Source organism: Aquarana catesbeiana, linkage group LG09, assembly GCF_042186555.1.
Source record: "Aquarana catesbeiana isolate 2022-GZ linkage group LG09, ASM4218655v1, whole genome shotgun sequence".
NCBI lineage: Eukaryota > Metazoa > Chordata > Amphibia > Anura > Ranidae > Aquarana > Aquarana catesbeiana.
In genome coordinates, this window is record NC_133332.1 from 166,422,834 (window position 1) to 166,436,169 (window position 13,336).

A 13,336-nucleotide genomic window follows, 5' to 3' on the forward strand; every position below is an offset into this window, starting at 1 on the left:
AGTGTTTCTCAACTCCAGTCCTCAAGGCGCCCCAACAGGTCATGTTTTCAGGGTTTCCATTATTTTGCACAGGTGATTTGATCAGTTTCACTGCCTTAGTAATTACCACAGTGGTTTCATCTGCTGAGGGAAATCCTGAAAACATGACCTGTTGGGGCGCCTTGAGGACTGGAGTTGAGAAACACTGGGTTAGGCACTGATGCTGGCGAGAAGGCCTGGCTCTCAGTCTACGCTCCAATTCTTCTATAAAGGTGTGCTATCGGGTTCAGGTTAGGACGTTGTCCAGGCCAGTCAAGTTTCTCCACCCCAAACTCGCTCATCCATGTCTTTATGGACCTTGCTTTGGTGTGCAGTCATGTTGGAACAGGAAGGGCCATCCCCAAACTGTTCCCACAAAGTTGGGAGCATGAAATTGTCCAAATTGTCTTGGTATGCTGATGCCTTAAGAGTTCTTCCCTTCACTGGAACGAAGGGGCCAAGCCCAACCCCTAAAAAAAATACCCCCAAACCATAATCCCCCCCCCCCAAATGATTTGGACCAGTGCACAAAGCAAGGTCCATAAAGACATGGATGTGCGAGTTTGGGGTGGAGGAACTTGACTGGCCTGCACAGTCCTGACCTCAACACGATAGAACACCTTTTGGATGAATTAGAGCGGAGACTGCGAGCCAGGCCTTTTCTCCAACATCAGTGTCTGACCTCACAAATAGAAAAATGATCAAACATTCCCATAGGCACACTCCTAAGCTTGTGGACAGCCTTCCCAGAAGAGTTGAAGCTGTTATAGCTGCAAAGGTTGGGCTAACTCAATATTGAACCCTATGGACGATGCCATTTAAAGTTTGAGGGTGTAAAGGCAGGCGTCACAATACTTTTAGTAATAGTGTATGTGGCCCCACGGAATACAGCCCAGTGCAGTGAGGCCGCATTTACGTGATGTCAGTGTCAAGGGTTAAGATAATAGGACTCTACAGGCATGCCAATAATCCTTTCTTGGACAGGACACAGGTGTCTCCCCTCTTATGATCTCCCTATTGCTTGCTGCAAGACTGAGTCTTGCTTGGGAGTAGGAAGGGTTATTAAGCTCTCAAGAGCTCTCAGCCCTGATGAAAGATATGGGCTGGCTGTGGGAGGCGTAATGCAAAAATCAGTGACTTATTGGGTAATTGTCCGTCTGGAGAAATAGGCAGACAGCATTTGAATGCAGACTGCCCTTAAGCAATGAATGTCCACATATTATACTTGGCCTCCTTGATTAAAGCAGAGTAATGCCCAAAAGTGTAAGCTCGGCTTATCGGCTTTACCACCTGCCCCCCTTTCGGATCCATATTTGGCACCTTTAGCGTGAGTACCCGTGTTTGACAGGTACCTGTCCCCACTTCAGAGAGATCTCGCTGCGGCGAGATCATTTGGAAGTTCGCGCCCCTCCTTCCCCCGCCACCAGGCCATTCAGAAAGCGCAGCTCGCTTCGTGCATGCGCAGTAGGGAACTGGCTGTGAAGCCAAAACGCTTCACTGCCGGTTTCCCTTACCGTGAATGATGGCAGCACCTGAGAGCTGATGAAGACATTGGCTGGGTTGCCATCACTGGATTCCAGGACAGGTAAGTTTCCTAATATTAAAAGTCGGCATGTACAGTATGTGTAGCTGCTGACTTTTAATTTATTTTTTGCTGGGGGGGGCGACTCTGCTTTAACCACTTCAGCCCCGGAAGATTTGGCTGCTCGCTTTAACTGACAATTGAGCGGTCGTGCGACACTGCCCAAACGAAATTGACATCGTCTTTTTTTTTTTTCCACAAATGGAGCTTTCTTTTGGTGGTATTTGATCAACTCTGTGGTTTTTATTTCTTTATCGTACATCACGGGACAGAGCCACAATAATAACTGTATGGGTTATATGGCACCTTCAGGTGATGGACACTGGCACACCCTAGACAGGAAGTTCAATTCCCCATATAACCCCTCCCTTTCCTGGGAGTACCTCAGTTTTTTTTTTGCCAGTGTCTTAGGTGTTGGTCACGAGTAAAGATTTGCTGTGCTGAGCTCTGCTGGAATATTCCTTACTGGGGCAAGCCATGCAACTGGATTCATTCAAAGTATCTTTTCCAGACTGAATTAAATGGTACCCGGGCCTCGTGTCCAAAGAAACAAGGTTTTACCTGTATCGCTCCTCTTTTAGAGAGCTGGACCCCAGGATCCAGTATTTGGTTTTTTTCAGCCATATTCCTGGCGGGGTGGTTTACAGGCCCAGGGCTGTGGATCCCCATATAAGAAGGGGGCTCCAGTCCCTGAAGGTTTAACGGAGCCCACCGTGAGAGGTGAAGATTGGGTCTGTTACCACAGAACCCTGCAGCTGGCTAGGGTAAGGGAGATTCCTAAGGAATTTTTGTAATTATTGTGGGTATATCTCCTTTAAAGTAAATGCTGTTATGCCTATAGTCACAACCGGGGGGCTTCCAAGAGCACGTACCTGATTCCATGCTTGTCAGTCTCGCCTCTGTGTCAAACTGCATGCTTCCTCCAGCCCAAGCCCCAGGTAAGATGCAGGGAAAGGGTTTTTCCCCCTCCTGGACAGCTTCACCCCAGGAGGCAGAGGGTGCGTGGCTCAGTCGGCGGTGTGCTGCGCCGCTGCCATTACGGCGGTCCTCCATCCAACGGCTCTCCTCCACCCCAGCCCTCCTCTATATACCATCCAGCGGATCGGAGACTGTTCGCAGGAAAGCTGTATCTTTGAAAAAGATGAGAGAGGGGGATGTGGTGGGTGGTCGGATGAAAGGGGGCGGGGCTTAGCGGTGTTGGCATGCTTCAACGTGGGCTGTGTAGCTATAAAGTGCACTTTTTTCAGGTGCATACAGCTAAAGGAGGGACACAGGCAGACGGGTCGCATGTGAGTGTTGGTTGATACAGGCATTCCCAGGACACATTTACTTTGCATCAGGCTGAGCTTAATAGCAGCGGTAGTTGCTGGACTATTGGTCAGCAGTAGGTGCATTTTCTTGGCTGTACCTTTGCGTTTGTGCCCCACACCATAACCAGAGGGAATGGTACAAATACCGCAAAAGGATAAGGGCACAAAAGGGTCACCCTAAGGACCCCCCCTGCAACAACACCCCCCAAAGAATATATATATATTCATATTCTGAGAGGGATCACCCAGATAAGCATTTTTTCCCTCCTAAAAAGTTTTCAACACTTTATCCTATGGAGGAAAAATTCACTAAGATGTGGAGTATACCAGCAATTGATGCTGCTATATCCTCTGTGAATAAAAGTTTGATCTAACTGATGGAGATTTGAATTCCTGTTAAGATATATTTTTTCCTTGGTAGGTTCAGTGACTCAACCCGCAGTGGCGTCAATCCTTGAGAGACCATTTGAAACAGGTGCTCAAGGTTTTCCCTGAACAGCAGGCCCAGGAGTTAGCTGACCTGCCAGCAGCTTTGTGTTTTGCAATTGACGCAGTCAGAGATTCTATTCTTCAAACCGCTCGCCTTACGCTTGGGTTGATGCATATGTGTAGAATCTTATGGTTGAAAAGTTGGTCAGCCGAAGCGCCATGCAAAAAGCTCTTGGCTCGTTTTCCTTTCCGTGGTGAAAAGCTGTTTGGGCATGATTTGGACAAATATATCCAAAGAATATCAAGTGAGAAAAGTACCCTTTTGCCAGTTAAGAAAAGGATTAAATGTCCCTCATTAAATGGGCTCTTTCTCCAGTGCCAGGGGCAACAGCCTCCAGGCAATTGCAACGGCCTCCACTGTCAGGTTCAAGAGGTAAACCTCGGGGTCAACCCCAGGGACAAAAGAAATCCGGGGGGAGGAAACCCACAAGACAAAACGCTAAATCCTCCTCTTTATGAAGGGGGCGCCCCCGCTCGTTCGAGTGGGGGGGAAGACTTCTGTAGTTCTCAAAGGTCTGGCAGGAAGAATTTCGAGGCAGATGGGTGGTCTCCACAATAGCGATGGGTTACAAACTAGAGTTTCAAAAATTCCCGTCTCCTCGTTTCCTCGGTCAAATGTCCCCAAAGATCCAGAGAAAAAGTCGTTTTCTAGCGTTAGACCGACTTTTGTCACAAAAAGTGATCATGATGGTCCCCATGGAAGAGCAGGGGTTGGGGTTTTGTTCAAACCTTTTTATGGTACCAAAACCAAATGGGGAGGTCAGGCCCATTCCAGATCTGAAAGATCTAAACCAGTTCCTGAAAATTCGCTCTTTTCTCATGGAATCTATCTGAGCAGTAGTCTCTGTCTTACAAGGAGGAGAACTTCTGGCATCAACCGACATCAAGGATGGTTACCTGCATGTACCTATTCTCCCTGCTCCCCAGAAATATCTGGGTTTCGAAGTAGAAAAACATTTTCAGTTTGTAGCTTTGCCTTTCGGTCTAGCTACTGCACCTCAGGTGTCTACAAAACTTCTGGCCCTTCCTCTGGCCAGATTAAGGACTTGTGGTATAACGATAATAGCATACCTAGACAACCTTCTCTTGATAGACCGGTCGGTAGTATGCCTGGACCAAAGCATGGTCACCACAGTCAACTACCTGGATTACCTAGGTTTGGTCCTCAACCTAGAGAAATCTTCTTTAAAACCAGTTAGAAGTTTAGAGTACTTGAGTCTGATTATAGATACATCCCAGAAGAGGGTGTTCTTACCCCAGGCAAAAATCTGCGCCATAAAGGAGCTAGTTCAGGTGGTCAGGGCAGAGAAGGGTCCTTCTATCTGCCTTTTGTATGAGGTTGTTGGGCAAGATGGTGGCTTCATTCGAAGCCGTTCCCTGTGCTCAGTTTCATTCGAGACTGCTGCAAAACTATCCTGTCGACTTGGAACAAGAAGATCCAAGCACTAGATTTTCCAATGTGTTTGTCGCCAAAAGTGCGTCAGAGCCTCAGTTGGTGGAGGATACCCAAGAATCTGCAGAAGGGTAAATCCTTACCAGTTACCTGGTAGGTGGTAACAGATGCCAGCCTTTCAGGTTGGGGAGCAGTCCTGGAAGACGTCGGTCCAAGGGCAGTGGTCCAGAACTGAAAGACTTTCCCCAATAACGTCTTCGAGATTCAGGCAGCGTACCTAGCCTTAAGGGCCTGGATATTCAGGTTGTGTAATTCTCCTGTCAGGATCCAATCCGACAATGCCACGGCAGTGGCTTATATCAATCACCGGTGGGGGGGCGCCAGAAGTCAGACAGCCCAGGGAGAGGTAAACCAGATCCTAACCTGGGCAAAAAAGCATGTGCCATGCATATCAGCAATCTTTATTCCAGGAGTAGAGAACTGGCAGGCGGACTACTTAGTCGCCAGCAGTTGTTCCCGGGGGGAATGATCCCTTCACCCTGACATCTTCCTGGCTATATGCCAAAGATGGGGATCCCGGACGTAGATCTGTTTGCATCCAGGTTCAACAACAAAGTCGACGACTTTGTGTCAAGAACAAGGGATCCACTCGCCCCATGGCCCCTACCACTACGTCCAGACCTGCTATCGCAGGGACCAGTGTTCCAACCTACTTTACAGTACAAAATATTTTACAGCGCCCACATACAAGAATGACATTTCATGCAGGGCTAGTTAAAAACACCTGAACATATTCAAAAAATACGGGGGTTTGGTCACACTATATGGTCATATAGTGCTTAGCCCACTTACTGCGACAAAGTACCTACTTTACAAACACTAAATTTAACAGTTTGGCTGTTGAAACCCACATTCTAAAGAATCGTGGGCTTTCAGGCTCAGTGATATCTACTTTGATTAATGCAAGGAAGCCAGCTTCCAGAGTAATTTATTATAGAGTCTGGAAGGCATATGTTTCCTGGTGTGAATCCAGGGGTTGGTGTCCTAGAAAGTATTTCCTTGCCTTTCTGCAGATGGGGGTTAGAGATGAAACTGGCCTGGAGTACTATCAAGGGACACTTTTTTACTTTTTGCTATAATATCCCAATTTAAAAAAAAAAAGTTTTTCCTCAGTTTAGGCCGACATGTATTTTTCTACATATTTTTGGTAAAAAAAAATCGCAATAAAAGTATAATGGATTGGTTTGCGCAAAAATTATATCGCCTACAAAATAGAGGATAGATTTATGGCATGTTATTTTTAATTTTTTTTACTAGTAATGGCGGTGATCAGCGATTTTTAACGGCACTGTGATATTGTGGCGGTTACCTCGGACACTTTTGACACATTTTTGGTATCGGTGACAATTATACAGCGATCAGTGCTATAAAAATGCACTGATTACTGTATAAATGTCACCGGCAGTGAAGGGGTTAACTGTTCCCTCACTGTGTTCTAACTGTGGGGGGGGATGGGACTGACTAGGAGAGATAGATGGCAGATCGGTGTTCATCAGTATGAACACACGATCAGTCTCTTCTCCCCTGAGAGAACTGGGATCTGTGTATTTACACACACAAATCCCAGTTCTCGCTCTGTCATGCACGGGTGCCCGGCGGTCATCGCGCCCACCGGGCACTCGCATAGGCTCTGGCGTCACGCCCTGCCCCCCTCCCCCCCCCCCCAAGTGGCCAAAAGGCAAAGCGACATAAGATGGTGTCGTTTTGCCCAGGGAAGCCAACCTGCTGAAGTAAAACTGCGGCGGCTGGTCCGGAAGCGGTTAAAATTAAATCGGACAATTGACTGGTTGGGCCAGGGGCAGACTGGAGAGATAAGAACTAGATGATGTGGAGTGGGCTCTATCAGAGTCGCAGCTTCTAATGCACACTGTAGGAAACCTGTTATTCTCAACATGAAGAGTGAAGAGAAGGCCTGTGGACACCGATGCATTTATTCCATGAAATTAAACACCATATAATTCCCAATACTGAGAACATTTTTCAGTTATGCTTATTTTTGACCAGGGTAGATTTGACTTAAATCAAGTCCATTTTAAATCTCTAGTAAAAAGGCTACATTTAAATCGACTTGATTTAAATCATAATTTTTAAAGAGCAACTGTCATCCCACAGCGACTCCTTCTCTGACCCGCTGTTGACTCACCAACAGTCCCAATTACTTTAATAGGACGGCTGGTGATGTGGCAGTGACACAACACGGTCAGGCATGTGGAGGCAGCAGGTGAGTGGATGCCCGCTAACCGGTGCTGCCATGATGGATCTGAAATGACAGGTGCTCTTTAAATGTAAGGACTCATTCTTGCTGGTAGTTGGAATGTTTAATATTTGCAAACAAAATGAAAGTTTCCTCTTTAGAATAATACGCTGTCAGGTTAGTAAATATTCCCAAACTGTGTGTCTTACGGCCTGCTGCCATATTGCTCCTCAAGGGAGGAATAAAGCACTTCAAGCTATGTGCAGAAAGATCACAAGGTTTCTTAGGTTTCACTTTCATTTTTACTGCTTGCCCTTCCTCCTCACACTTGGAGCTTGGTACAGTTGCATTTCTCTTCGAACAATCATACAGTTTGTAGTGTACATAGATTTACAGATTTGCAAAGCAATGGGATGAAGGAATATTCCTGAACTGTGTTTTATCTTGTGGTTACTGTCAAATTGTATGAATGCATAAATGCAGTGCATGTTATCTCAACTTGCAGAGCTTGGATTCATTGAACGAGTTTACCAAAAATGTAAATATTGTGGAATATAGAGCCTCATGCTACATAACTAAGCTCCATTTCATCATGAATAAACTAAATTATTAATGTATCTTAAATAGGAAACTATCTGGTTGATATTTACTCCAAAAGCCTTTTATAAAAAAATTGATAAAAATAAAAAAAAATCTGATTTAAATTAAAAAAAAAAAAAAAAAAAGGATGTGTTTATTTTTTTTAAATCTATTTTTATCCACCCTGTTTTTTGGCACCCTGCATTCAATTAATTGTGACACATCTGGTCAGTAGGGGTGGCTATGCTTAGTTAGGCTGGCCATACACTACAATTTTCTTCAACTTTCTTTAGATTTACCTTCAACTGTGTATTGCAAGGGCCATATGGTTTTGGTAAATCTAAAAGAAAATTGAATAGGAAAATTGTATAATGTATGGCCACCCTCAGTTCAGTTGTATTGTAGTGTGTTGCATGGATAAAAGTCAAATGTTTGTAACGAGGTGATTTAGTGAACATGTTGTACATGTTCTGTTTAGGGTGGCCTCACAGGGAAAGAGATTGCACCACGATTTATACTATCTTGACAATGTGCCAGCATGTTTTACATTCAGTTGGATTAGGAAAACAGTCTGCATACTAAAACATTGACTGTCCTGATGAGTTTATTAAATGTGCTGTTCATCTCAATTGTTACAGCAGTAAGGAATAGATGTACAGTAGGTTTGTTCTGTCTACTACTATTACCACATAGACAGTAATGAGGATTTTGCCAGTAATTCCCTGGATAATGGATGTGCATGTCATGTAAACTGAAGATCATGCAAATGCCTGACCATTCGCTTGTGGATAATCTGATCACTGTGTGAATGGGTCAGCTCTATCATTTATGCCATAAGGTTTCATCATCCATCCTGTCACAAGATTAATTTTACGCATCCAGAGTTGCAAGTTATGTGCATTCCTAAATGTCTTGGCTTTGTTGTGTCCGTGTACTCTATCTCTCATATTCTAAAGTAAGCTGTCTGCATTCCAGGAATATCAGTCTGTTAAATATAACTCTGGTGTTTACTGTCTAATGCTATTGAAGTAGTATTGACCTCTTGAGCTTCGCTATATTTTAAATTGATCAAGATGTTCTGGATGTACTGTGTGCAGGTGGCTTTTATTTATTTTTTTTTGTTGTAAATGCTTTTATGCAGACTTGTAAAATAGCCTCAAAAGTACACGCCCTCAAAGATATGTTTTGGTCATATTTTTATCCATACTCGCATAATCTTTGCGCTTTAGGTTTAGTGTTGAAGGGATGCCCATTTTCAGTAAAGTGGAAAATCATTACACTTGGACTATTTTAGTTTTGTAATTGGGGAAATCTCACTCTTTAGGCCACCAAACCATTTATTTGGTAGGTGTTCCAGAGCTTGCAGAGATTTTCCATTGACCTTTATTGCTCCAGCCCAACTTCCATACAGCTAACTGGCATCGCAACTTGACCTCCCTCTGTGAGCACTACCATAATGTAACCTCATGTGCAAGGATTTAAAGAAAGCACCACAGGGTAAAATGGATATCTGAAAAGCATTGATGAAAGTCAAACAAGTTGCTGCTTCAGGTGAGGACATCGCGGGCGCCCTGGACAGGTAAGTGTCCATATTTTAAAAGTCAGCAGCTGCAGTATTTGTAGCTGCTGACTTTTAATATTTTTTTTTGGCGGAACTCCGCTTTAAAGACCCTATATAAATGTAAGTATAGCATGAGGTACAAAACAAAGTGATATTTAACAGATTGATAGACTGCATTTTCTGAAAGATTTTGCTTGTCCTCAGTGGTTACCTCCATTGTTACTGGGCATCATACTTGATTTAAAGCTGAACTCATTTTTGTTTAGGGTGCCTCTTAAATGCAGTTTTACTTTGGTGCTCTGCAAAAAAGTTGTAGGAACCCTAATGTCCTCATCAGCCCAGCATTGTAAGGGAGGACACCACGGGCCTGCCCACAACAAAGATCGTTGGAGGGAAGAGGAGAGCCGGTGCCTTTTTAATGGTACACTAGACCAAAATGAGCATTTAACACTTGTGAGGGGGAGCCCCACTGCAAGTGTTTTTTGCTCCCCCCCCCCCCGGAGTGTAGCACATCACTTCAAATTCTTCAGCTTTTTTTATTTTGCAGACAGTTCAGCTTGCCATCTTTGTACCTCCAATTTAACATATAAACTCCTTTTTTTATTTTGCAGCGTTAACTTCTAAAGGACAAGCAAAGGAAATGGGCAAAATTCTTTGTGACCTTCCACGCAGCTCTAGAATAATTGTTATATTATCTCTGCTGCAATGTACTAACCAAACTACCGGTTTCTTTCAGGTGGGTGTACATGGCATTAGAATAGAATTCATCAATGAAAAAGGATCCAAAAGAACCGCCACGTACTTACCGGAGGTTGCAAAGGAGCAAGGTCATTGATGTACTTTATTTCATAACAATTGGTTAAAGAGTTAAAAAAAAAAAAAAAAATTACAAATTTCATACAAACCAGAAATACAATATGTGACCTTGCATTGATGTCAGATGGTGGATCAGATAATTGTAAGGCTTCTATCTTAAATTTGAATTATTTTGTGAATGTTTTCTGTTTAAAAATGCAGTAGTTTGCTTCCACTGTAAGGCTAGTAATTGTTTTAAGGGAGCCTGTCAATCATTTAGGTTTGTAAAACCCTGCCTAATAGCAGATGCTAAAAGATGCATATTATTTGTCATCCAGAAAACCCTCATCTGTGCATCTGATAAAGTGTAACTCTGCAAAGGCGTTAATATCTTATTTTTGAGCCTACGTCCACCCACCTGATTGCACTCTGTTCACCAAGAGTGCCCAAAATGGCCAAAGAAATGCTTTCATTGGGCAGGTAGAATGGCAGCTTGGCAGTGTGTAGCCCAGTTGTTAGGCAATTAGTAACTAATTAAGAGATGCAGAAGGAGAGGTGGTTAGATTGTAAAGGTAATGGCATGAACCTTATAGTATCTTTTACCCAGGACTTTAATTTCAAAATTTTTAAAATGGCCGGGTTTGATCAAACTTTCAGTTCACCTAATTCTTATTTCAGATTTGTTTATTGCTTGAGGTACATAAAAAACTAAAATCTTTTTGTTTAGGTGTAGTGAACTTGCATTCAAACTATAATTTTTAGTTGCCCTTGTTAGACTAGTTCTGAAAACAAAACCTTTTACGGCTTGCTTTAAAAGCCTGATTATAGGATAGGTATGGACAGATATGTTGGTGAAATCGCTTCAATGTGTGCTCCTCACAATTTGTAGAAGATACTGGTATACATCCTTGGGGCCCATTTGCTGTGCCATATTTCCATGATGGTGTACTATATACAGATTTGCAAATTGTCCTCCTAGTGGTAATCTGTATGTAACAGGTTGAAGCTAGCGCTCTTGATGAGTGACTTTCATCCACTGCGTACTGTTCAGTATATATCTGAGATGATACATCTAGATAAGGATGGGGGGGGGGGGGGGATAAAACTGCTGTAGCAAGAATAATGTATAGAATGTGTATGAATGTATATGTATATCATGTATATTTTTATATATATTTTTTATTTATACTTTAGTATATACCTCATTCACTGCCAGACCATTTTTATTGCTGTCATAGTTTGAAAAAAAAAAATTACGTTTTTGAAGAAATGTTTCTCTTATAAGGCACACCAGCTAAAATTGCCAGGACAGTATAAACACCTCCAAAATTACTCTTGTTTTAGAATGTAGACGCACCAAGTTGATCTTGTTTTACCCACAATTTTTTGAAAATGAATAAACGCGCTGGTGTTGAGGTGGTTAAACTATGCAGCTTGTTGATGCAGCACTAGGTAAAGAAGCATTGTAGGTCATACACAGAGGAAGGAGGAGATGAAGAATCTAATGTACTGGTTGCTCCTGAAATAGTGTACAAAAAGGGGGGAAATAATTTTTTTTTTTTTTTTACTTGCCAATAAAATCAGTTTCTTGGAGTACAGTAAAGAACATGGGCTTCTTTAAATCTAAACCATTGGGTTATATGCACCTGCCTTCAGTTGACTAGACAATGTAAAAAAAAAAAAACAAAACCCCTCCCACTCCCAGCTAGCCTCTGTTTCATAGCAGGCATAAGAGCAGTAAAGAGTTCTCTACTGTACTCCAGAAAAAAGATTTTACTGATGGTGTAAAACATTTTATTTTTCTGTTCATACAGTACTGAACAGATATATCCTCAAGCCCAGTACACACAGGCCGAATCCTGGGCGGCATCGGCCGGTTCAATAAAAACCAGCTGACATTCAGCCTATGTGTATGGCAGCAGCTCCGACAGAAGCCAGCTGTTTGGCCAGCTTCTGTCAGACAAGCATGCTGGAAAACCAGCAGCCAATTGGCGCTCAAAGCCAATGGCTGAGAGCGCTGATTTGAATATTCTGGCGTGGGGGTCGTCCCACTGTCAGAACACAACAGCCCAGTGAGGGAGATTGCTGTACTAATGTCGCATCTCTGGATTGAACAGAAAACAACTTGGTGTGTACCAGGCTTTCCAAGTGGGATATCCAAAAGCAGTCCAGCTTAAGGGGTGGACAGCATGAACAACGTCAGCAGGTCCACATAACCAAGCTGTTCAAGAAGCCTCAAAAACTTAGAACAGCTAAGTTTCACATTAAGTCCAAATTTGGTATTGAAGGGGGCCTGAACATTCACCTGGTAAAATTTAACAATTGTGTGAACAGAAGCCCAAGTGGCAGCCTTGTCAATCTGAGAATCGGTTGCCTAATGCTTAAAGGCTCTTCATACACAAACAGATTTAGTAGAGTGTCTCCAATGCAGGATATGAGTAATCCTATGCTTCAAACTATAGGCTTTGATGATTGACTAATCTACATTGTAATGGTGGAACAAGATGTAGGTAGACTCTTGCATGAGCCCTGAGGAAGCACAAAGAGGGCATCTGATTTCTGAAAAGAAGCAGCGATAGAGAGGTAAACTCTCACAGCAAGTGCAACATCCAGCCAGTGCAGAGAAATGTACTTGGGATGCTTTGGAGCAGGACGGACAATACTGTGGTTAAGGTGGAAGGTGGAGACCACCTTGCGCCTCAAGAAATTTTTGTCCCTGTACAAAATTAAGAAGGACTTCTTACAGGATAAGTCCTGCTACTTCAGAGACTGTACTAGCAGATGTTATAGTCGCAAGAAAGGCCACCTTGCGTGAAAGATCCAGACAAGGGTGTATCCCTAATAGATTTTAGTGGGTGGTTTTAACACTGGCTCTTTAGACTAGAGGTCTGGATAAATCCAGAAGGACCCACGGAGCATCTGCCAGACGTCTGAGTGCCAGGCCCTCTTGGGTCAAGTCAGGGCAATAAAAATCACCAGAAAGCCACCTGTCTTGCAAAGTAGGCAAAGAAGAATCCTGGAGTGGAAATGCATACATCGGGCTCAACTGATCTCAAACCTTTGAGATGGGTGGGCCCATTCCCCTGATCTAGATGTTGATGACCGAGTCTGCTTTCCAATTTTCTTTGCCTTTTAATGTGAATGATAGAATGTGAGGTTCTGCCTAAGAGAATCAAACCTGATTCTTTTGGAACTGCATGATTCCTGATGCCTTATTGATGTAGACCCCGGGCATGGCATTGTCCAACTAGATTATCATTGGGTGTCCTTACAGAAGAAGAATCTAGTGTAAAAAGGACAACTTAATTGCCCCGAGTTCCAGAATGTTGATGGAAAGACTTCCTTTTATGACCAT

The 13,336-nt window shown here is 43.3% G+C and overlaps 1 protein-coding gene across 1 annotated transcript in view; it reads left to right on the forward strand.

The window, feature by feature from the left end:
* AMMECR1 (AMMECR nuclear protein 1) overlaps positions 1-13,336 on the forward strand; it is a 275,716-nt gene that overhangs the window by 220,923 nt on the left and 41,457 nt on the right. The window contains exon 5 of the mRNA XM_073599365.1: positions 9,923-10,013. Within this exon, the coding sequence (XP_073455466.1) occupies positions 9,923-10,013 (91 nt within the window). The remainder of the gene's footprint in view (positions 1-9,922; positions 10,014-13,336) is intronic.